This window comes from Mytilus californianus, unplaced genomic scaffold (genome assembly GCF_021869535.1).
Source record: "Mytilus californianus isolate M0D057914Y unplaced genomic scaffold, xbMytCali1.0.p SCAF_4, whole genome shotgun sequence".
Taxonomy (NCBI): domain Eukaryota; kingdom Metazoa; phylum Mollusca; class Bivalvia; order Mytilida; family Mytilidae; genus Mytilus; species Mytilus californianus.
The window spans coordinates 24,884,871-24,911,728 of NW_026262690.1; the positions used below are offsets into that span (position 1 = coordinate 24,884,871).

General features: G+C 32.9%; 1 protein-coding gene across 1 annotated transcript; it reads left to right on the forward strand.

Annotated features, from left to right (window-relative positions):
• The first annotated feature begins 1,317 nt into the window (after positions 1-1,317).
• Positions 1,318-13,140, forward strand: LOC127737764 (uncharacterized). The gene is made up of 4 exons (XM_052248667.1): positions 1,318-1,638; positions 8,341-8,492; positions 10,582-10,717; positions 12,260-13,140. Exons 1-4 carry the CDS (start codon positions 1,566-1,568, stop codon positions 12,910-12,912), a joined length of 1,014 nt encoding a protein of 337 aa, XP_052104627.1. The 5' UTR covers positions 1,318-1,565; the 3' UTR covers positions 12,913-13,140.
• Positions 13,141-26,858: the final 13,718 nt, after the last annotated feature.

Genomic DNA, 26,858 nt, shown 5'->3' on the forward strand with positions numbered 1-26,858 from the left:
TTTGTAATTAGATCTTTGAATATAGTTTACATTGACACTAATATCGATTTTGTCATCAGCAAATTAAAACATAACTAAATTTGTATTCTTTTCAAATGGGATATATAAAGTCACACTTACGTTCATTTTGATCTATAAAGAGGTTAACTCCTAACTATCCTACTGCCTGTCGATACATTTATTTTTGGCATTACACAAGTCATGTCTTCTTTGACTGTCCATGACGTTAATATACTAAATCCCTGGGATGTGTTTTAGTTAATTTTAGTCTCTGATGCATGATATTATTAATTGTTTTTGGCTTTTAACTTGCTTTCAGTAACTGCGAGTACTCTCAAATCGTACTTTCTTGTTTTTTTTTACCTGTTGATACTAATTGTAATGCTTTTTTGTTATTGAATGTTTACTTATTCAGGGCTATATCTGGTCAATATACCAGCTTTAATAAGTGTTTGGTATTACTATAAATTTTCACTTCTTCGTACTATGAACATCAAAAATATTTCCTTTCTCCATTTGGACTGTACAAGTATATCTAACTACAAAATTATTTTCATTTACCTGTGTTTAAAGTAATTGTATCATAGATCAAATTTATTTGTTCAGTGTATATTCACTGGTGTTAATATGTCTTTTGATTGAGTTATGCCATTGCAATTGATATCTTATAGTGTGTCTTTCTATGTTGTGATGTTACACTATTGTTTCAGATAAGGGTGAAGGTTTGGTACATTAAAACGTTTAAACCCGCTGCAATTGTTTGCACCTGTACTAAGTCAGGAATCTGATGTTCAGTAGTTGTCGTTTGTTGATGTGGTTCATAAGTGTTTCTCGTTTCTCGTTTTTTATATAGATTAGACCGTTGGTTTTCCTGTTTGAATGGTTTTACACTAGTTATTTTGGGGGCCCTTTATATCTTGCTGTTCGGTGCAAGACCGTACTTTGACCTATAATGGTTTACTCTTAAATATTTTGACTTGGATGGAGAGTTGTCTCATTGGCACTCATACCACATCTTCTTATATCTATGTATACATTTGTTTATAATGTTGTCTAGTGGTAGATATAAAATTCATAAAATGACGTGAATATTTCAAGGTCATAAGGTAAAGAGTTCGCGTCAAGAAATGTCAGTCTACTCGACCATACTATACAACTGAGCTGGTGCTGATAATTGCCACAAGGCGAAAACTCAGTCAAGTACATTATACTTCAAAAATATCGGGTTCATATTAAAATTTTCAATCCACTAAATACCGCGTTGAAACTTGAGAATGTATTAATAAATTGTCCACGTAATACAGGGAAACAATAATTATTACGAAGTATTTTAAATGTTTGTTGCAATTCAACAGAGCAGTGAAGACAATCAATATTTCAGGTAAAGGAAAGATCGTGAACTATGAAATTAATCTAATTGCTAGTTAATCCGAATATGAAACTTGTGATCTACGTTCAGTGTTGCGTATACATTAAAGAGAGCAATATCAAACTGCAGTTTGCGTTCCAAACAAAACCGTCAATCATGTTTGAAAAGAAAACTTGTGGAATTACAGCTTAAAACAATGGTGCAAATATTTATTCTTACTTATCTAACATATGAAATTCTATCAGGATTTCATACATATTATGTTGAAGGTAAGTTTGATATTTTTTAGAATTTATTTACTCAACTTGATAAATTTTGAGAATAAAAAGCTGTAATATTGTATGGTTTTCAGTAATATATTACATTTCCGTTTCTGTCCAGTTTACTTTTTCGATACGATTCGTTGGTAATATTTAGATTAACACGTCGTCGAGTGACCAATTGATGGGTATTTCGTTTTAAGTAAAACCCCTTCATTCATTCAGTTAAAATAAATATTTACGAGGTTATTTAATTAGCCACTTTTCTTTTTATCACTTCTTTTTTGTACTAAATACTTCATGTTTATTTTTGGAATAAGCTTTTTTGTTTGTGCTATGTTTTAAATGATCAAATCAATTCAATTCAATGTTTTACTAAATATAAAAAAAAAAAGAAGATGTGGTATGATTGCCAATGAGACAACTCTCCACAAGTGACCAAAGTCTTACTCTCGACAATTACAATACATATTTATAATATTCAAAACATATAAAATGAAAGCTATTCTATACAGAATTTATAAGAGACTATTAAAATGCATAGATATACTACATTAAACAATATGAAATGAAGCACAGTACTATTTACAATTAAATATTTCTATGTCTTCTCAAAATTAAATAACAGGGTTTTGCACACACACACACACGTATCATATCTACATCTGAGAATAAAAACACTAATTTTTGGTTTTGTCATCTAATTATTAAAGTTTACATTAAAAGTTTCAGCAACATATATAATATAAATGGTTTCTAAAATCGTTATTTAGAGGACACTTCAATAAAACAATCTCATGTTTTCTAAAACTATATTTTCATATGTCCCGGTTTCAATCCTCAGTGGGGCTACACCACATCTAAATTTGTCAAAAGCGCTTGTGTGGAATATCAAAGCCTTTTTACAGTATTCTTCAAATTCAAAATTTTCTATTGAAGAATTTGTACGTCCGTAGCCCGGCAGCCGCGTAGCTGCCTTTACGCAAAAAATCATTTGCTTGCACATTTTTTTCACAAAAAAAAAAAAAAAATTCTGAAATTGAATTACGGATAGTTTTGAGTATTTACAGATTATCGTGTCGGGCGGAGTTTAAAGAACAAATCTCTGATGTCGTCTCTAGCAGTGACTAATAAGGAACTATATCCTTCAATATTCGCAATCTTCTCAATTCTAGTTGTTACAATGCCAGTCACTACACCAACTACTGAACGGTCATTTAGTGCATTACGGCGACCGAAAACTTCTCCGTTCAACCATGGTACAGGACAGACTATCTTCGTTGGCGCTCATACATGTTCACAAAGAAATGGATATCAACACCGAGAGAGTTCTGCGATCATTTGCCTTGGCTAAAAATAGATAAATGGACTTTCGATATTAACTATACTTTAAGTCTTACATGCAGTATTAACATTTAATAATACAGGCTCAATACAATCACCTTGAAAACATCTTAGATTTATTTCCCTTACTTATAAGTCAAGACTTAAAAGTGGCCGTTAGATTTTGTATTCCTATTATCCGTTCGTCCAAAAGACTATTAATTCACCTGGGGTATCTGTGTCCCAAATGACCTTCTACCGTTGTCGTAGAAACCTCTCCTTTGATTTGAGAATGACCTTCGTGAGAAACACTACGGGTGTCTTGCAAGAAGCAGTAACTGCTTACCCTTCCGGAGCACCGGAGGTAGCCACATTGTTGTTTTGGGTCCGTGTTTTTCATCTGTATTTAGTTTTCAATGTTGAATGTTTTTGTTTCTCCTTTTGTGTCTTATCTGTTCCCGGGTTTGTCAATTGTCCATTGATTAACGCTTCGGTTGTCGACTCTTCCTGATCTCCCCGTTTTATAAAATTTATTTTATATTTGAAAATAACCATGTTAATAATATATGCAGCAAATTACGGAACTCACTAGACTTTTACTATCGTTTCATGAAAATATGGTATAGTAAGAAACAGATAGGGTTTTTCATGTTCAAAGCAGTCACTGTAATTACTCATATGCCCGGAGCTTCATGGTGATTCGCTTCCCTGCACCACCGTATACGATGCTGCCCTGGATCCCCGACTAGGGTGCTACCCTGGACCAGCTGGGGACTTTGAGTGGTCCATAGCCTCCTCCCTTGCCGAATCACTATAAAGTCCACAAATATTCACAAAATAGGAGTTTGGGCGTGAAGGAGTGATGTGGATTTCAAAAGCATGGCATACCGGGAAAATGCCCGAAAAAAATAATAATTTTCTGCATAAAATGGTCCAAAAAAATGTAAAACTGCATGCCCATTATCGACATATTGATTGTGCAATTTTGACATCAAAAGATTTACTACCCAATTAGTGTCTATATTTTCAGGACACAGTAAATAAGTTAAATTTAGTTGTTTTCCTGACTAAAAAGTTCGAGTTTTTAACACATTTGCACTTTATACTCATATTATAAGTCCACTTATGAACTTTTGCATTTAATCGATTAGATCTCATATTGTTTAATCTACACCATACAGGAACTTTCCACTGTTCTCTTTAAAACAAATTGTTCTGCTTGCTATTAAGTTAAAAACAAACAGAAAAGTATAAATATGCATTCGATTTTTGTTTATGAAATGCACTGTACTTTATTAATGGAATACATTTGTATTAGATTGTAATTTCTTGAAATGTGTTCTGGAATGTATGTAGTTATTTCTCCACAACAAAGTTTTGGTCCTTCAACGACCAGGGTCTTTTCCAGAATTTTGCTTTTATATATATATATATATATATATATATATATATAAATATATATATATATATATATATAAACAAGTCTAAATTGAAAACAACGTTCAAACCTATATATATATATATACGACGCTAGATTAAAACTGACGAGGAAAGGTAACACCCGGCCACCGAAAGCTTTATTATTGTGAAGCCTAGATGGTCGAGTGGTCTAGCGCGTCATATACAGTGCAGGGAAGAACAAAAAATTTGCGAAAGCAAATTTACAGATCTAACATTGTTGGGCTGATGTTTAGACGAGTTGTATATATATACGTATTAAAAGAGACTGTTAATAATAATGTTACAGCATAGTTACAACTCATTCATCATAAATCACAATCACCACACATTATAAAACCAAAATGAAATTTAAAACATTCAACACTGATTATTTTATTTTTTAAATGCTGAGATCCTACTTTCTGCTGGTCAAAACCGTGGTTGACTGTGTTCATTCAATATATTAAAGGTTTTGTTGTCCACATCTGTTTTGATTCTGCCATCTGGTTAATATACAACTTTTTATAGTACATCTATACGACATGTCTCCCGTTTTCAATACATTAGAACTCCTACATGTGTAGTCATAATAAAATACAGAAGTTTCTTCATTTTTTCTTCGAATGAATTATGAGTATGAACTCACTTGCTTCCCTAGGGTTTATTTCTACAAAATTTCTTATACGAGCCTCGTATTCATGATGCAACATATCAAAATTTGTTCGTTATATTTTACCTGTATATTGGAGCGAACGCAGTATTTATTTTATGGCGCAAATGAAATCCATTTTTAACAAATTGGCGCAAATGAAATGCGCCCCTCCCTTGGTAGTTTGTAATATATTGTTAACAGACATATACACAAAATAGTAACACATTTTTTAAACTTTAATTCTACCTTTACTGATAGTATTAATGATGCACAGAAATCTAATCTTCTACAATCTGTAAAATGTATGTAGGTACAACATCAAATGTCATTCAGATTACAATTTTGCAGTAAAACAAAAATCGATTCGCACTAACCTTTAAGATTTGTTTTTAAAGTTTGATGTTCTTTTTAATGGAAAATTTAAATTATTCGTTTTGCTTACTATTCTTTTTAAGGGAGGGAATATGAAACACTGAATCAGGGAATGTTCAATTGGTGTATGATAATTAAATGTGAAAATGTTTGTCATTGTTAAAGATGTGCTAACAAGAACGACAAAGACGAATGACGTTTGCTCTTTGTTAAACATTTTAAAGTTTACATATAAGAAAAGGAACAACAATCCTTGGTCGATTATAATAATTATAACAGTCTTGAAATCATCGATTAAATTAGTTGTGCTATTTAATTAAAACTTAAAAGTAAGATTAATCAATGAAATAAATTATAGCTTTGACATTTTCAAGCTGTTTCGTTTTTAATTGATTTTCACGTGTGCGTACTTGTGTGTAACGTGGACACTTTGTTTAATATTATAACAATTTACATGTATGTCAAAAGAAAGCTATGGAAAAAACGAACACCACTACAACAGAAGATTTTCAATCCTATCCTTACAGGACCTTACACAATATGTTAGTTTGAAAGTATAATGATGTTATGTAGGACAAAACTTGTCGCGCTAAATCTATTAAAGTTCTAGTTATAATAGTATGACATAAGAAGTAGGTTCGGAATTCCTCGTCTCACCAGTTGATCATATATACTAATATATTTTTGAAGATCGTAGGTGGACATATATAAGAATGTTTACTAGCCTAAAATATCAATCAGTACACATCAAATGGATTAAATGTAAAACCAGAAAAACATAACCATGTGCAATGCCAAAGTATAAGTATCGCCAGGATGTAGGACCGCAAGTGTTCATAACTGTTAAGGTTATTTAATTTAATAAAATCAAAATCTTTGTAAGCACCAATTAAAACAAAATTTAAAGATCTTATACCAGTGCTTTATTGGTAACCTTTTACAATAAGTTCATCCAAAGGATCGATAAGTTTACATGAATCGTATTTGCGGGCTCTATAAACAAAATCACCGTAAAATGAAGATGCGATATCCCTTTTTGTAAAAGGTTTTCTATACGTACAGCCAAACTTCCAAACCAAATATGTGTATATATGAAAGAAATTAGTAAATGTTTAACGTAACTTGTTGTAACAAAATACCTGACTAAATAATTCACCACCGATATAACAGACTTCAAAGCGAACGAGATGGGATATCTAAACACATTAAGATTTGGCAACAAACACATCATCATCGTACTACTAGTGCTCATGTGACGTTTTAAGTGTAAAGACTGCATTAATAGTCCGAGAAATGCATAACAATAATAATATCTTTATTAGAGTAACTCATTTGGATTGAACAAATTTTCAACAAGACTATATACATACAATATTAACTACACGAATAAAACATAATCAATCTACCAATATACAAAGATAAACAATATAATATATAATATATACATGATCTTGTGCAATGCCAAAATATAAGTATCGACAAGATGTAGGACAATAAGTCAATTGCAAAACTATAGTTTGGTCTCAACATGAGAAACACCATTCTATTGTGTCCAAATAAGTCTGTAGTTTTGACAGGCCAACGTTGCGATGAGCCATTTCTTTATCGATTTGCGCGTACCGACTACATATAGATTACGTCTCGCATTAAGAAAGAGGCCTAAGATGCATATTTTGGACAATGCAATGTGTAATGTAGGTTTGGTTTTTCTTAAGGGTGTTAATTTAAAAGAACTGCACTGGAAAAAAATACAGTTTGTTTTTTGGTTTTATTATAAAAAAAAAATTCTGATAAACCCCGCCTGTCCCTAGTCAGGAGCCTGTAGTTCAGTGGTTGTCGTTGGTTCATGTCTGTCATATTTGTTTTTCGTAAATTGTTTTGTTATAAATTAGGCCGTTAGTTTTCTCATTTGAATTGTGTCATATTTTTCTAATCGGGGCCTTTAATAGCCGACTATACGGTATGGGTTTTTCTCATTGTTGAAGGCCGTACGGTTGCCTATAATTGCTCACATCTACTTCATTTGAACTTTGGTGGATAGTTGTCTCATTGGCAATCATACCACATCTCCTTATTTGTATAGTAGTATCAATTAGCTCCTGGAGAATCAGAACAATATGGGTCAAGTTATACATGTAATTCGACCAGAATATTAGACAGTTGAAGTTAAGTCGAAATCCGTCGCCAAATCAGCATCACAATCATCAACGGATCGAATCCTTACAGAAAGAATGGTGCAAAGTGGATCAAATAGCCAGTAAATGACGACAACCGATGAAAGTGTTTGTTGCAGACACAACACTTTGTTCATCCAAATTTAGACGAGAATTTAATTGAATGTATTACATACACGATGAAAACCGGAATGTAAGCTTAGACGTAGAAAAGTATGCTAATTCCTTTTCTTTTCCTCAAATGAAGAGTTCCACAAAATGTCACAACCCAAATAACTTACAAGTAAACTGCGAATCATATGTAATTCCAATATGAAGATTTTATGTATTTATATTCGAAAGAAAAAATTTAGCATTTGACCAGGTAGTAAAAAAGTATACTCTGATTTACTTATTACCTTATGAGCACTAGACAAAACGTACTGTCGACTTACGAACGACATAGGAAATAAGTGTGCATGAACGAGAAGCTTGACAACTTTTCAGATAAGTTTGATATCTGTATCACGGTATCAACGATATAGCAAATTTATTCCATGAAAACAGATTTATTCCATGAAAATATTATTAACTGCAACTGTAAAATACTGGGTTACAATTTTTAGGATTTACACTTAGTGATATTTATGAAAGTAAAAGATATAAAACATTTAGTTAATATAGTTGTACGCAAATCTAATCAAAACCTGTGATATACCTACTAAATAAATATTAAATATATTATAATTTTTCCTTTATTTATTGAAAAAGGCTTTATAGTTATGGATTGTTATTGGGTAGATGATAACAATGGCATGGCAGCCTTTCAAAACTTTATTAGTTCTGACTCAACGACAGTTTCCTGCTTGGAAAAATGCACCGATTGGAATTACAATTATGCAGCAACAAAATTTGACGTATGGGTAAGTATTGATACTGAAGGGTAGAACGGGACTCCTCAAGAGAATTAAAATATGCTGACATTATCCTTAAATTCACGTGTCATCTCACTTAAAAAATCAAATCTTATTGATTATGTCATCGCATCTATCCCAGTGAACTTGAAATTAAGGATACCAGAAATCATTATGGTTTTGATTTAAACCATAACTGACAACGATAACTTAATTTTAGGCCAAGAGAGATGTCCTTGATTTTCTAATTGTGACCTTTCTATTTTTATGTAGCAACATCTGAATATGGAATTTAAAGTTTCTAATTGATATTCAAGGACGAGTGTTACCTATTATGATTATCCTGATCATTGCAACAATATAAAAATTTAAAAGACTTTCAAGAGAATATCCTTTACTAGTTGTAAGATTGTTATAAAACTTCATTTTACAATGTAAAAGAAGTCGAACTTAGAGCAAGACATATCGACAATTGTTTATAATATTTCGATAAAAAGTTTCATAACTCTGGAAATTATAATATCAAAATCACTAGAAGGCCCCGGGTATTATAGATGCTGGTCAACGTTTTTGCGTCTGAGAAGTACGACTATTCCACAACAGTCTTCTGTTTGACTGTGCGAAATCTTTAAATTCTCAGCAACGTGTGTGGAAATAGGGAGGTGAAATCTGATGCCTCATGTAGGGAAAGTGACAATCCATTGTACAAGTTAAAGAACCATTGAAACAGTTCTTTACAACATTTCTTTCGCTATCCTAAATTACCCTTTTATCCAGTGACAATCTAACGTCTATCGTTTACTGCAATTTTCATCCCAGTCTACTTACTTTGCAGGGCTATTCGATGTTTTTCAATGTGATCTTGTCATGAATATGCATGAAATGTTTGCCACTAGACATTGAACAAACAATTAGGAAATCCACCAATCATCTAATCTAAAACTAGATATGGACGGTGTATCCCTGAGTACAAAATAAATTACTAAATCTAAATACCTGATATTTTGAGAATATTTAGCTGTAAAAAAAAATCAAAATCCTGTGGACATGCATACCTCTAATACGTGTAGAACTTTTTACAAAATATTAAAGCTGTAGATCAAAAACTGTAGGAGGAGATAGCCGTACATATCCAACTCTGGAACAAAACACTTCGGTAGTGGCATGAAAATACGGATATTGGTAGATTGTAATTTGCTGCTATACAATTTTGGAAATTATTTTGAATTAAGGAATATATCCCCCTCATGCGATTCCTTGTTCAAATTGTTTTTTTTTTTAATTGTATCATACTTTATTGATAATTTTGACATTTGTTAGTAGGATATAGAAAGTACCGGTACCTTATCCTGGCCTCGTTAAACATTATTAGTATATAATAATTTCATTTGGTTAGTACTTATTAGTTGTCTTAATTCTGATATATATACATTTCTTAATTATAATATTTCCATATGGCTTCCATAGTATCTTTCAATAAAGAATGATCAACATTTTTCAAAGAAAAATAAAAATCACAGAAAATTTAACTTTTGGCAAAATATGTCTTAATTACAGCATTCATTACAGCCCACAAGGATGGGTTTTTTTTATAATATTTGTACAAATAACTATGGAAAATATAAATGTAGAAATAAACATAAACAAAACATCAAACATAAAAAAGAATATAACATAGTAAATATACATGTATAACATATATGGTGATGTCCAAGTCCGGACTTGGCTATACATTTTGGACCTTTTTGGTTTAACCAGCATTTCTACGTTTTTATTTGGTTTTGGATTTTTAAATATTTGGGGCCAAGCATCAATGAACAAATATTAATTTTCGAAATGCGCCTCTGGTGCAGTAAAAATTTGTACCGTTAATGCTATTTCATTACCGTTAAAATGAAACAAACAGTTTATATGAGAGTTAAATAGTTTGCATAGATTAGTTGAAACACAAAATGTGCTTGATAGCAAGACAATATCCAACAAAATTAATGTTTATAATGATGTACCAATACACGCCTCTCATTTAGAGGTTATAATAACTACAATTGTAAACATTCAAATTTCACAATAAAAAATAAGGAGATATATTTTAATTTAGGGTACATTTGAGTGCTTCTGTGGAAATGATATACAATTTACAACAACATCTACTGGCTCGGACTGTGCATTTCCATGTCCAATTAGCGTGACTGATCGGTGTGGACGAAAAAATCGAATAGCCGTTTATGATATACGTGAGTTGTTATTCATATTTAAGTTGCTTGAAACTGCAATTTTTGTGATTTATATTTTTGGTTTAAAGATATCTACTGAGAATTTGATATACTAATAATTATCTTTTGCTCTGTTGTTGTTAGGACATGTTTGGTCAGAGTACTGATTGGTCGAAATCCAAAATAACTATTTAAAGTTTTCAATAAAGTATGGCAGATGGACTATGGTATAAGTTGTTAGTGAGTAACTTGAATGGTAACATGTATTATAATAAGATTATTGTAAATATGTTTAACGATACAAACTCTTAAATTCCTTATAATGATTGTAAGTCAGAACTTTCCCACTAGGGGAGTATGTATTCCGTCTTTCACTTCGTCGTGTTTATGAACGACTGTGTCATTTCAGTCATTTCTACCAAACTAGTCAATCTAACGTCCACCACTTTCACAGCAACACTTTTTTCTTGTGATACGGAATATGATCTGGATAATGATAACAGCATTTATTTCTCGAAAACTTGTATAACACATGTTCATCGAATGTGCAGCGTTTTCTATAACAGTTAACTTACCTTCAGAAATATTATCACTTAATTAAAAGTGACAATCAACTGATTCAATCACTCTAATTTGTATGTCACATTTAAATCATTCAAACACTCTAATATCTTGCTTAATATGTAAATACTTTATTATTGTTTGACATTGTTTACTTGCAAAATCTTTGATTAGAAGGAAATAAAGCTAATATATATTGTATTATATATTATATCACTGTAGAGACATTAATTGTCCAAATGAGCATCTGGTGCATTGTAATTGGTAATGTTTATGTTATTAGACAACATAAAAAATATTCTAAACTTTTATGAATTTACATTGGCTACTGCAGCTTGAATATAGTATAATACGAACAGACAAAAAAGAAATTGTGTCCTCTGATGTGTTTGGGTTTCTCCAATTCTGATCCGATTTATACTTTTCCATGACCGATTGAATATATTTTTATAATCAACGTGTAGTTCATTTGATCTTCGTTCATCATTGGTCGAATCTCAAGTATGGCGTCAACTTCCTTGCTTTCATCTGAATTTGCTATTGTGACATTATAACGTCGTATATAAGTATTCATTTTGACTTGCTAAAATCAATGGATGTTCGATTTATGTAATAAAATTGAAAATATAAATTTTAAAAGATAAAGTTTCCCAACATGTCGTATAATAACTCGTTAAAGAAACAGATGCGATAAACGAATCTCTTTCAATACGTCATATCTACACACTGAACAGTTATATTATGAATATCTAAAGCGCCCTGTGAAATTTAACTGTCATGAGTGTTAAAATATCTCACCACGCTCGATGCAGAGGTAGAGTTTATATTTAAACAACTACGCCTCGTCGCATAAAGAAGAACGTTGAACAATGTTTAGCAAAAAGGTTCACTCAAGATATATTAGATAAAAGAGGATTTAAATATCGATTTATTTTAGGTTCAAAGTTGTATCACTATGAGATTTTAATTCATTTTGTGTTTATCATTTCCCTTCCATTGTAGGAGGCGAATCTTTGCCCATAAACATTCCTGTAGTAGAACCCACAACAGAAGTGTCTACATCCACAGTTGAAAGGTTAACCACTACCACTGCCGTGAATACTATGACGAGTATAGATGAACATAAAACAACTGTTTCAATAGGAAATGAAAAAACGTCAACCGCATCTCCATTGGTGCAGTCAACTGAAATTAGTACACATGTAGCTGAACTGCCAGTTTCAACTTCAGCAAGGTCTTCAATAAAAGAAACTATGTCCACGCAAATTACCGAGTCAAGCTCGTCTATTTCTACTACAGCAGTGGAAATGGTATCTTCGTCTTCAAATTATAACAATCCTAGTACTTCTTATCAGATGCCATGTATGTGCCCATGTTCATCAGTTAGTACTAAATGGAACTTTCTTGCTAATATGAATATGTCAATTGCTGAACTGAAAATATTTCTGAATGATTACTTAGATGAACTTAAACGAAATCTTACCATTGATAAGACGACAACGTCAGCATATCTCAACACAAAAATATCCGCCCCAGATGATCGAAAGTCTTCAGTGTCGATTGGATATTTTGGACTTTTTTTAGTTGGTATCCCATTAGTATTCATAGTTTGCAGTGACGCAATGAGATTTGTGATGCAGTTTCAAAAACGCTGACTATAAAAACGTGACCAGTTAGAATTTTTAATGAACAATTGAAGTGTACATTTTATTACAGTCGAAATTCGTGAATATATCTTTGTCATTTTTTCCGACCGTCCTGAATTAACGGCATTTAAATGTATGAACTGATATTTTTTTCATTCAACGAAAATATGATACACTGTATACAACAAAATTATATATTATGATAATAAAACAATAATTGGTTCCGTACATACAGAATGATAATCACATTAATTTTTACAGCCAGGTTAACATATTTGGTATAACGAACGAGAAATAAACTTTCGAAAAACACATTAATATTTATATCACGTATCTTGTTCTGAATATTCGTAGTAATGCACTGGATGTTAAAGAATATTTCACCCTTTAAAACTTCGGTGAAACAAACAAGCACACACAATCATGTGCAAACATACAAACAAACATAAACACATATATATGGATACATTCATGTTTAGGAATTGTTCTTGAAATCTTCATTCTTGCCTTACGAGACTTGCTTATAAATATTACATTTTTTATTTTTTTGTTAACTAACTGCGCCTGGTACACTTATGGATAAATATCAATCAGTTTGCTTATTTATAGCTTGGAGCAACACTAATTGTTTTTTTTTTGTTTTTTTTTTTTCATTTTTGGTTATTTTTCTACGTTTAAAATGTACAGTTTGTTCTGTGTATTGGACAAGATCGTGTCTTCTTGTACTTTTTATAACGGTGTTGTATGGAATCTATGAAGTACAACTACCAATATTAGTGTAACATATCAGCAAGTTAAGTACTTTGAGCTTCCTTTCAGTAACTGCGAGCATTCTTTGATACGTCGTAAATTTGTTCATGTTTGTTTTGTTTGTTATCTTTTGCAAGTTAACTACTAAAAGTACTTTTTCTGGAGTGTTTTTTTTTTATTGTTTGTTTTATACATTTTTTTTAGTCCACTGATCGAATTTATAATAAAGAGGGCTGCGATTTAAAACAAAAACTATAGTTTCATAATGGTCGAAATCTCATGTGATACAAGTATCTTGATTATTTATTTTTTGTTAATTTGAGAAAAGTGTGTGTTGATGGCAAATCTTTGAACATATCACAATTTTATTTAGATTCTGGACGATTTAGAGCTTGTTATATTGCATGGATATCTGGCTATAGTGGAAGTTTTTATGTTGACCTGTAGATTTGTTAAGTTGTTTCAACCCTAGTCTCATTAAATTACACCCACATCTTATGTTTTTATATTAATGTGTTTGTCCTTTTTTGAATTTGGTGATACTGTGGTGATATATTTGTTATAGTCTTTGTTAAATTCATTTACAATTTCTAGACTGGAAGCGATTTAGAACTTTATTTACTGTAAAGACATGACTGTAAGTCAAGATTGCATGTTAACGTCATAACTTATAAATACACAGCCCTGGCCAGTTTGAACGACGACATTGAATACTATGCCACGTGTAAAGATTGAGAGAGATTAAAAACCTTTGCACCATTCTCTGAAGGTCCATAAGTAGCCTGTTAAAAATTAAAAGTTTTGGTCCCATCCAAAAAGTAAAATAACAAAAATACCGAACTCCAAGGAAAATTTAAATCGGAAAGTCCCTAATCAAACATATCATGGCAAAATCAAAAGCTCAAACTCATCATCGTCATAATCCTGACTTGATACAGGCATTTCCTTATGTAGAAAATGGTGGATTAAACCTGGTTTCATAGCTAGCTAAACCTCTCACTTGTATGACAGTCGCATAAAATTTCATGATATTGACAACCATGTGTGAACAAAACAAACAGACATAATAGGTAAAAATGTCAAATATAGGGGTACAGCAGTCAACATTGTGTTATAATCACTATAAAAATAAACAAATATGTCAACAAAGAAAAACAAAATGGCATATAGACAAAGCACATAAGCAAAAATGAAAGACAAGAATACAAAAAATGACCACAGCACAACAACACAATGGCGGGATGCATACCGTACTTTTCCAGTTGAACTCGAAAATTCACCCCCTTATCTCGGTCAACCCTCTTTACAGAATCTACCTTTTGTATTGAAAAAGATGAGGGGGATACCAAGGGCACATTCAAAACTCATAAGTAGAGATAAACTGACAACGACATGGTAAAAAAAATGATAGACGACGAAAAAACAAACAAGTCCACAATACACTACGAACCCCATTAAAATCAACCAATAAAACCAGAACGGTAAGCAGATCAATATTGATTTGTTCCCGTCAGAATATGCATGAAACATTTGGTAATCGACGTTTAGCAAGCAACCATCGATTAACACTTTAAAAATCAAGTAATGACAATATACAACATAAAACATATATATATTTTATAATGTAGTCTAATCAAATATTTCACAAAGATTTCTTTGTAAAATAAAAATGCATAATTTGCATATATGTTTACTGATCTTCCTTACTATATACATTTTTACTTAAAAAGTAGAATGTTTCTTATGAGTTAAAACTTTGCATCCTTGCCGATATTTCATTCAATACTTCTTTATGGTCTGCACTAGAGAGGTTGAATGATAAACAAGATGGCGGAAATGAACATAGCGACCTTACTGCAGGCATCAGAGCTGTATGGATTTGACGGAGTATTATCAATATTACTTAAATATTTGGTACTATATTATAAAAGGAGTATTTCACTACAATTGAGGAATATTGTCGCTCGTGCAATATGATATACTGCGAGGGACAATATTCGTCAATATTAATACAATAACCCTAAAGCCATGTCAATACCGAAGCACAGACTTTTGCAAGTACTAAAAAAGGCTGAGTAAAAAATTAAAAAAACTTATAAAAGAATATAATTGATGTTAAATTTGTTATAGAAGTCAAAATGTAGACATTTTGGTCGTTTGAAACATGGAAAGGGGAGGTTTGTGCGTACGTAAAACACATGAACATTGTGTGTGCATAAACAAAGTCAGGCTATCTGGACCTGCGTGCATTGTTTCTTGTTTTTATTCGTTTGTACATCTATTTTCTTTGAAGAGTTGTTTGTTACTGTTGGGTGTTGTGCCAGTATGTTTGCTTACTTCTTTATCCTTTTTATTTATTTTACAATTTACCTTACTTGGTATAATAAACAAAACTACGCATGGCAATATTTATTTGAGCTTGGTACCCTTAAGCAAATAAACCCCCAATAACATGCATATCCCCATCATATAACAAACAAGTACATGTAATAAAAAAGTCCAAATGCTAGTAATATATGTGTAACAAAAGTCTATAATATGGCTAAAAATAGAAGCAGTTATCACGCAAACACAACACCCTAATTAGTAATGCTACTGGGAGGGTGGGTGGGAAAGCTAGCAAACATTTTAGCGTGTAGCCATGAGAAAAGTACTGTTTGAAAGCATGGTCCACTCAAACGAGCCTTGAAAAAATGGGGTTTGCAAAATTCAAACCTACGTGCTAAAAAACTGTTTACGGATAAATACAATTTTACCTTACTAGGTATAATAAACAAAACTACGTATACATAGCGGACAACCAAAATAAACCTCAGTAAGCACACAAACCACTTGTTTTTTGAGGTTCCCTTATTCAAAACGCATTTTGTCGTCATATTGTCTGTTAATACAATTACGGATTTGTTTTTCCATAAGTGTCCCCAACGGATCACAGATAGAATAACGGCGGCTGCCTCTTTAATGTTAATTTGTTCATTCTTGACGGCCGGAAAGTTAATAGCCCAATTCACATAGTAGAAATCCCCGTTGTAATAGCCAGCACCTCCCAATAGAGACGCGTCAGTTTGTAAGGAAGTCACTTTCTTTGTGTCCATGAATTTAACAGTGCCGTAAAAAAAATGTATAAAACTTATCCACCACAATAAGTCAGCATAAAATTCGGCAGACAATATAACTTTGTCACTGCGATTAGGTATATTTGAAATAGAGTCTATCGTGCGTCTCAAAAAGGTTCTCGCACCTTTCACCATTTGGCAGGCCCAGTTCAATTTACCACAAAGTGACTAAATTTGTTTAACACTTGCGCGTTTGCGCTTCTGAAAAGTCATTAAAAATTGTAAAATTCAGTCTGTTTCTCTTTTGGCATGGATAATATTAATTTGCGGGTATCTATAATTATACCTAAGAAAGTAATGCGTTGTGATGGCCCCTCTACCTTGAACCAATTAATATTAAAACCTAGTTCTCGTAAAGTATACGTATCAACAATTGTAACCCTCTACTACAAGAACACATTGTATCTGCAATTATTAAAATATAATCAAAATATGCAATACATATTACATTATTTAACCTTTTCATAATAAAACACACAGCTTCACTTAGTTTTTGAAAAATTTTTGGACTGCGGGAATGGCCAAAAGGTAGCTTAGAATCATACATGTAAGCAGGACTATCATTGCCAGAAAAGGTCCACTTTAAGCCTGTTAAATCATGATCAGAACTGTGACAACGGACAGATCTGTATGCACTTTTAAGATCAATTTTTGCTAGATAATTATTAGGTTTGATAAGTTTTAAAGCATGATGCATATCCTTGTAAGAACAATTTGTATCACTTGTATAGGAATTTAAAGAAATTCCAACTGGCTGACTAGCATCATGTATTAAGCGAATATCACAATTTGGTTTAGGCACGGCCCCTAATGAACTGACAAGAGTTGGAATTTTGTGAGTTACAACATAATTACCCAAGGCAATTTCTTTTCTTATTTGTTTTTCTACTTGGGTGCGAAGATTAAAAGCGGAAGAATAGCTTTCCCGATTCACAGGATAATGCGGACCAAATTTTGTACTCAATTTAAAACTATATTTTACTCAATCCAAAATGAATTCCCGATCTATAATATCACTAGGTAAAAGGCGACACCAAGCCTCAAAATGCAAAGTATTAATTGCGGAAGTCGACTTGTTCTCTACAACTTGTTTTGAATTTGAGGCATATCCTGATTTTTGCTTTTGTCATCGGCTGACCATGGCCATTCAATGCGGAATGTGCACTAGAGAAACAAATGGCGCAGTTATGCATCATTTTGCAGTCATTACGGAAACAAAAATTATAGTTGAAACTACGACAAATTTCTCGCCCATCCGGAAGAAAAGGGCCTTTGCGACGTTCCTCCGTCGTTAACCTCGAATTCTTTCCCCTGCCTTTTGATACTCCAACAGACACTTCCGAAAACGCTAGCATTGTTGGATTCTCATGTTTTGCGACTAACTGAAAATCGCGTAGGTCCTGTCGATAAGTACCCCATTCAAATAATTCATCTGTTTGTTTCTGACGATATTCCTTGCCATACAATAATACTGAATACCACACATTTCTTGCCGCTAGACGGTAAATGTCAGCTGTATAAGATGTTTAAGATACCCATCTATATTCAGACGCTTTTGCTTAACTAATTCCTGCATGATTTTAATATTGGCGTATCCCCATTCTTCAATTGTTAGTTTATCCAAAGTTTTCTACTTGTCCACACGGAACTCTACTTCGCCCCCTAGTGTAAAAGTTTGAAATTGTTCAACAGGTTCTGGCCATATGAAAGACAAAATTTGTAGTGCTTTACATTCTGTGTTAGCATGTTGAAAGTAAAATGTCTCACCTGCTACTACATTTGACGAAAGTTGCTGTGGAGACGCCTGTGGGCCGGCAGGGATCTTGATCGCTGAAGCTTGCAAAGTCCGTAAACTTTCCTTTTCCTTTTCAATTTGCTAGCATAATTGCGCCTTTTTCTTTTCAATCTGTAGCTCTTTTAACTGTTTTTCGAGTTCACATACTTCCTCTTCCAATCTGACGGACGATGGCACAGTTTCTGTTGTGGGGTTGCCGGTATCGCCTTTTTCCGGCTGAAACTCGTCGAAAGAATCTCAAAATTCGTCATCAGATTCGTTCAAATCAGACAGTTTACCTTTTCCGCGTCAAAGTCCTTCAATAATGTCGCCTAATTGCTCCCCTTGGTCGAGTCCTTGTGCCATTTTAAAGCTAGCAGAAATTTTAGCGTGCAGCCATGAGTAAAGTACTTTTTGAAATCATGGTCCACTCAAACGAGGCTTGGAAACATGGAGTTTGCAAAATGCATGAGAGAAAGCGCGGTAAATTCAAACCTACGTGCTAAAAAACTATTTACGGATAAATACAATTTTAGAATTTGGTGCTTTTTTTTTCAAACTAAAAGAGCTGCTTATCGTTTGGCTGAAAGGTGATTTGATGTTTGTTTGGAAGGGACGTTAATTGCATGTGTGTCGTGTAAATGAACCTCAAAGGAGTCTATACACAAATGTATAATCTTTAGAAGAGCGAAAATTCTGTTCTTATCAAACTTTACAATCGATTTCGAATTTAATGCCTAATATACAAATAAGAAGATGTGGTATAATTACCAATGAGAAAATTTGAACACCAAATGACATAGAAGTTAACAACTATAGATCCTCGTACGGCCTTCAACAATGAACAAAACCCATACCACATAGTCAGCTATAAAAGGCCCCGAAATGAAAAATATGAAACAATTCAAACGAGAAAACTAACGGCCTTATTTATGAACAAAATAATGAACGAAAAACGAATATGATATACACCAACAAACGACAATCACTTAATTACAGACTCATGACTTGGGACAGGCACATACAGAATGTGATGGGGTTAAACTAGTTTGAAGGCGCCATCCCTCCCCTAACCTGGGACAGTGGTGTAACAGTACAACATAAGAACAAACTACCAAAATCAGACTTATCTCATCAGATCGATACAAAGCAGAAATACATCTATCAAAAACACAAACCGGACGTGGCAGGATACATATACATCCCCACAACAAAAAAGACACTACGTGAAGATCTGAGAGTACTCGCAGTTACTGACAGCTAGTTCTAAGCCAACAACAACTAATAAAAAAATCATGCATCTAAGACTAAAATATCAATCAGTACACATCCAACATCCAATGGATTTAGTGTAAAGACGTCATTAACAGTCAGAGAATAACATGACCTTGTGCAATACAACAATACAGGTATCGACTGATTGCAGAGTTATGAATGTGCATATGTATAAAAATAATATTTAGTTTGATTTTAATTTACTGATAACAAAATCAATATTAATACCAATAAAAGCAACATTCAAAGATCTAATTATAGTGTTGAATTGGTAACCTTTTAGAATAAGTTTATTTAAATGATCGATAAGTTTACCCGGATAGTATCTAAATTTCTGGGCTCAGTAAACAATCTATCCGTAAAAATTAGGATGTGCTATCCCGTTTGAAATAAGTTTTCGACATGTACAATTAAACTTCCAAACCAAATCTTTGTATCGATGAAAGAATTTAGTAAAGGTTTTAAGTAATCTTAGGTAACGAAATCCCTGACTTAATAATATACCAGTAATACATAGATTACGTTCATTGAAATTAAAAAAAAAAGTCACAACAGACACGGGCATAGCGAACGAGTATTGATATATTAACACCGTAATCTGGTGCTAAAGGAACATCACCGTTCAAAAACATTAACAATAGGGAATGAAAAATCGTCCCTTTTGTCGTAAATTTTATTGTAGAGTTTCCCGTGTAAAAGTAAAATATCTAAATAAAGGATAAGACCGTTATTACCGTGGATATTAGATCTATTTAAAGTAAGTTCCTTTAAGTAAATTTCGTCAGTATATTTAGAAAATTCTTGATTATTTAACGAAACATTATCATCAAGATAACGGTAAGTAATGTTGAATTTATCAATGAATGCAATTTAGACAGGCCTTTACTGAGTTTGGGAATTACGGCATACCACCACTACATTGTTTGGTGCTTTGTCGGCCGGTACAAACACAAACCGCTTTGTGAGTACTTGAAGTTTGTTTCTTATTCTAGAAATAGCCTATTATGTACTCTTTTTTTTCTAAATTATTTTCAAAATGTGATATTCAAATATCCACAACATTTATACATTTATTTAAATAAGAATCAAGAGATAATTACTCTGCTTTGTTGAGCACACACAATTGATTTTTGGGATAGGTTTTAATTTTCACAAAAAATATTATAACACTATTGTAAAGAAGATGGTCAATTCACAGCTTAATTCATCTAAACAATTAATCGTGATAACCCACACAAATAATTTAATAACAATTATTTGTTAATACTCAAAATATATGAATAATTATTACTAATTTGATCTTTTAATTTCAACACGAAAAAAGGACAATCATGGATTCACACCTTCAGTACCATCTCTGTACCCTGACCTGTCACATTTGATAAATCAGACACATTAACATGAAATTTAGTAAAAATTAATGAACGTCAAAGCAAAAATATAAAACATCAAAATATTTCTCCTGAAATTGTAGAATATGAATAATTAAAAAAAATAGTCTAAAAACGGCAGCAAAGTTTTTTGTAAATTCACATAACTCAAAAAGAAGAAAAAAAGTTCCATAGTGCCGTATCATTAGAAGAATTCATTCACGCTTAGGAGGTTTTGCAGAATATAGGTGTCCTTGAACGGACAAATGGATCGCTTTATAAAGCCGCAACTGCCGAAGGTGCAATAAAAATGAACAATGATATTAAATGATTACTTATGGAGACATGCCCATTATATATCAATATCTACGCACTTAGAGGACAAACAAATGGCAAATATGCACCACAATAAATTTAAGGAAAAAATTAGGCTCCGAAGGATAAGAAATTTCTGCTCCAATCTGACACAAGTCCAGCTGCTCAAGACCGTTTGTAAGAAACCAATTTAGAAAACAAGGACGGGTTCAAATAGAAAGATATTGCAAGCAGAGAAAACTGTCAATTTAATTCACTGTGTGACAATACGAATACTAGTACTAAAATCATGATTAGAAATAGACATACCAATTCGATTCAATCACGGACCAGTTTTGGTAATATTAAAGATTAAGTCACTTCTATCCTTCCAATGATACCTAAATTTCTTTTTTTTTTCATTTTGCTATTATAGTCTTTTCGCATTTCATCATTTGGGTTTTTTTCTTTCTAAATGAAGCTTTTGACATTCATTTTTATAATATGATAGAAGAATACGCACTTTTGTTTGTTTACTGGATGGTATCGATTTGATGACAGAAAAATAGAAGCAATTAAGATTTCATTTCAAATTCATAACTATAAAACATCTTCTGAAAGTGTACACCCAAAGTATACTCAAATATTTATAATACATTTGTGTTGAAGCGCTGTTACAGTATAACTGTAAACAGTTCAGTTGATTATCACTCTCGTGGGTCTGAAGTAGAAAGAATTAGAAAAACAACACATACATATTATTGCATGACCATTTGTATATAGATGGCTTCATTAAATAGCTAGACGACCGTAACTACTTTTGTCGATCGTTTATAAGTATGAAAGAGATGAAAGGGTTTGAAATGAGGACTGTTGATTTAGAATTCAAATTGAAAATAAAGAAAAAACAACGAAATATGTCGACAAACAAGTACAGTTATTAAACACTAGCATTTCATTTTTTTTTAAAGGTATCAATTAATACAACAAAATATGATTTACAAGCTTTATTCTATAAGATATACAAGCTTTTTCTATAAGTATTGCAAGCTTTACCTCTTTTCAATGCAGATGACCTTTGGCGCTTCTCATTTTACAAACAAACATACAAATGCTCAAAAATATACATTATAATCTGTTTGTTTATTGGAATTCCGGTGTGTTTTTCACCTTTAAACGCTAATGTCCGTATATATTTGAGTCCATTCGTTTGTTGTTTTGAGAAATTAAAATGTTTTAATTTCCTTCAGAAGTCTTTTTTATTCCTAGATGACGGTTTAATCTTAAAAACTCCTGGCAATTATGAATCGTAACGTTACAACCAATCAGAAATAAAAAGTCTATTGAAAGTGAAAAGTCTTTTGTATTTATTTGATTAAGCAAAATAATGTTGATTTAATGCAGTCGCACCAAAAAGATTAAGAGAGAAAAACTTCGATGGATAATTTATAAATAGTCTCTATTTCCTTTCGAACTTAAAGCAAAAAACATATGTAAACGTAACTGCATATTTCAAAATCAGCATTGAATAAATAGCTGGGGTCTTATCTAAATCCAATTCTACGGAGTCCCGCCAGGGACATGCAAAGAAAAAAATATATATTGTGCGCACAGAATAATATATTGTGCTCACAGTTTAAATATATTGTGCGCACAATTTAAATATATTGTGCGCACAATTTAAATATCGTGCGCACAATTTAAATTGTGCGCACAACATTATATACTGTGCACACAAAATAATATGCTGTGCGCACAAAATAAGTAAAAACATGTTACAGCATGTTGTCGCACACGCACTGCATGAACATTTTAAAGGATAAAACTCAAGGCGGCATTACCATGTTTTAAAAAGAAGACAAATTTGAAAGACGTTGATGTGTAAGTAATCTTCTTTTATGATTTAATATAATAAACTGAAGTCATTCTAGTGGTCCTCGGAGATCGGGGAGGGGGGGGGGGGGTAGTATGGTAACCACGAGGTGTGGGGGGAGGAGGGGTTACTTCCTATATTACTAAATGGGTATACTGGGATATGCAAAAAATATAGTATTGTTTTTGTTCTGTGTTTCACAGGGAAAGCTGCAGGGTTTTGGGAAAATAAAGGCAATTGATTTAAAAAAATAACACAAACAAACTTGGGCATATTTATTAGATGTACGTGCGATACGATCAACTTGTTTGTTATGTAACTTGTACATACCAAATAACCTCTGACCTATGAAAAGGAGTTTCATCCCACTGAATAAAGACAAGTTACAAACTTTACCACTGAATTAAGATTTAAAATATGAAATAATATCCTATCTGCATAAATGATGAAATGGAGTTCAAACCCAATTTAGCCAAAAATGTAAACTCCCACCACTGATGAAATGATCTGCAATCCTGCTAAATCCAAAATGCAAACAATGAAGCTAGATATTGACAGTTTGAGACAATGAGACAGCTATTTTGTTAATGTAAGCAATTTTAGGTTAGGATACTGTCTTAAATGCAGAGCCTTTTCTAACACTGCATAGTAAACTATAAAGGGCCTTAATTACCATAATGAACAATTCAGATGAGAAAAACAACATCCAGATTTATCTCATACCACATATTCTTATTGATATTAATGTATAAAACAACAGAAATCAAATATAAAATACAGTGATAAGCATTATCCACTAAATAACAAGCTCCTAACTTGGAGCAGGTACATATACCTAGCCTGGAGGCTATGTGAGCATTTGTCATCACTTGACGTCCTCTGTCCTTTATTTCTCTGTCCGTCCGTCTGTTAACTTTTCACATATCAATCTCATCCTCTGAAACCACTAGGCCAAATATAATTACATTAAGAAGGACGCTTCTATGTAAGATCCTTTGTCTAGATTGGTAATTTTTTCCTGATTGGACAACAAACATGTTCTGATTGAATGATGTTTCAAAAATCTTCTCCCCTGAAAGTTTGATTGGTCCAAATGGATCAAAAATTAATATATTAGCATATATGGGGGATCCTTTATACAGTTTCCTTATTTTTTCCAGATTTGACTACAAGTTATGGCGCAGCTGTAAGGGCCAGTTCTTATTTCTGATTGGTTGATATAAATAATCTTGTATGGAATAACTTGGCCAAATTAGTGAACAACACTTGACAGGAAGCATTTATGGGTTGTTTCCTTGGTTTTTTCTTATAAGGCAACAAACATGGCCACCATGGGCAATTTTTTTTTCAAATTCAAAAGGCGTGTAGAACTTGGTTGATTGATGAAAGAAGGAGATAGGATAAAACAAGTTCGAGGGCCAACTGGAGGAAGGACAAGACATCTTATTGTTGAAAATGTATCAACTGTTCTGATCAATATTCTGTTGTGACCTTGTTCTATGCAGCATCTAAGGCAAGCAACAATATTCTGGTATCTTCCTCCTCGTGTGAACATTAGCTCAATAATTCATAGCTGTGTTCTGCATGTCCAATGGCATTGTCCTTGTCAGTTACTACGATCTCATTTTCTATGCTAGCTTTGAATATTTTATCAGGGAGAAAACGAACGAACTCAATTTTATTATCGTTTAGACACAAGAGTTCTTGCCAGTTTCCTGAAACATTCGATTAATCTTGGACTCGCCTTCGAATACCTTTACGACGTTTTTCACGAGTAGACGCTTTTAAGCTATTGTCAATGTACGTGTCAAACACAACGTCAATTATTTGTTTATCTTTTCCAATTCTCAGAATATGCAGATCAACCAATAATAATAGAAGACACTCCAGGTTGAACATCTGTTAGAGACGAAAAATGATCTAGACATTTTAACAGAAGGTTAGCTTTTGCTCCTAGACGGATATTACCATTTTGACTTAGCGATGTTTCCATCTCTTTATTGACAGGCAATGTACAGTCTTGACAATAAAGAAAAATTACTTTTCAAATACAGTAGCTTGTGATCCATCGTCGTTTTCTTTGCAGTTTATGTTGTTTGAAAAAGTGGTAACTTGTTCCTCTTGATTCTATAAAGACAGATGTTGTTCGATCGACAAGGCGTTAGCCTCATGTAAAAACCTTACAGATATCGATACTGTCAATTTAAATTGCAGGGTTACATACCAGGATTCAAAATGAGGAGATTCTTTGATCTTTCCAAACACCACTTTTCGAATTGTAGTATTACCTCATCATCATTCAAAGAATCTGTGTACTGTCGATAAGCGTTTGGCGATAAACGGTAAAGTGTACATGCTGTAAAGTGGTGTTTTCTGCGTGTTTTTGTAACATGAGACGCCTTCAGGAATGAATTTGCTGTACCAAGTGATGTAAGCCGGAAATGTACTTAAACACTTGTCCATCCACTATCATGGAGCCAAATACCAAGTTCTTTGAACGTAGTCATTTCTTTGTGACGGCCGCCGAGTATCATACATCCGAGGCCAGTTCCATTGTATTAGTTTTACTAACTGAAAAGTGGTTGGTCAAAGAAGCAACGGGTTTGGCCTGGATTTAGCTTTCTTACAGCACTACGAATAAGTTCAATAAATGTCGTATCATTGCAACAGATTGAACTTGCTCGTGAAACCGAGGTAGAAGGACAGACATTGCTGGTAGTTTATTCCAATCTGGCAACGATGAAGTATGATATGCGGACCAGGAAATGTTTGTCCCAACTTCAGCCTTAACACTTGCATTTTCCGCAACATCTTTGAGCTATTTGACTTCCACTTTTAATGCAACTGGAAATGACGACATATCAATTGATAGTTCTTCTTCCACTAATGGGATATCTAGTTCTCTGAATATCATTACAGATGGTTGAAGATTCAAATATCGCTCTGGTAAAAAGCTTTTTAAAATAGCTAGTAGGCATAGGTAAAATAGTAGGGCAAACAATATCTTCCTGGATATAACGACGACAAGCATCATTGGCCATCAAAGAAGAAATTCCTAACACTCTGTCGAAGGAAGGAAACAAATGGTTCAAATTTGAAGAAAGTGTCTACTAGATCAAGTTTTTCTTGTCTTACAGTGGATCATGATTCCCAAACAAGCACAAACAGGGGGTTCATAGTCTTTCATGTGACTGTTGGAATTTTTCTTTGTACAACTATACATCAGAAGCTGTGCTTTTGTTAATTTCGAAAAAGGATTTGATCGATCCCGAATGTTGGGTCCAGACTGAATCATACTGACCAAAAGAAAGCAATGACAGGGGTACAGAAGCCTCTTATGAATTTGTATAGATGGCTTCATGAGAATTATAACTATCACTGTGCAAAGTGTCATGCTTTAACTATAAAGTGGTCAATTATACCAATATATTGGACTTAGCATCTTAACTATTGGTGGCCATTTTGAATTTTGCGGCCATTATGGAACTTTTTTTGAGATAGCT

Coding starts and splice junctions, on each gene's coding strand:
- LOC127737764 (XM_052248667.1), top strand. CDS start 1,566: ATGGTGCAAATATTTATTCTTACTTATCTAACATATGAAATTCTATCA. Junction 1,639..8,340: donor TCATACATATTATGTTGAAG/GTAAGTTTGATA, acceptor TTATTGAAAAAG/GCTTTATAGTTATGGATTGT. Junction 10,718..12,259: donor AATAGCCGTTTATGATATAC/GTGAGTTGTTAT, acceptor CTTCCATTGTAG/GAGGCGAATCTTTGCCCATA.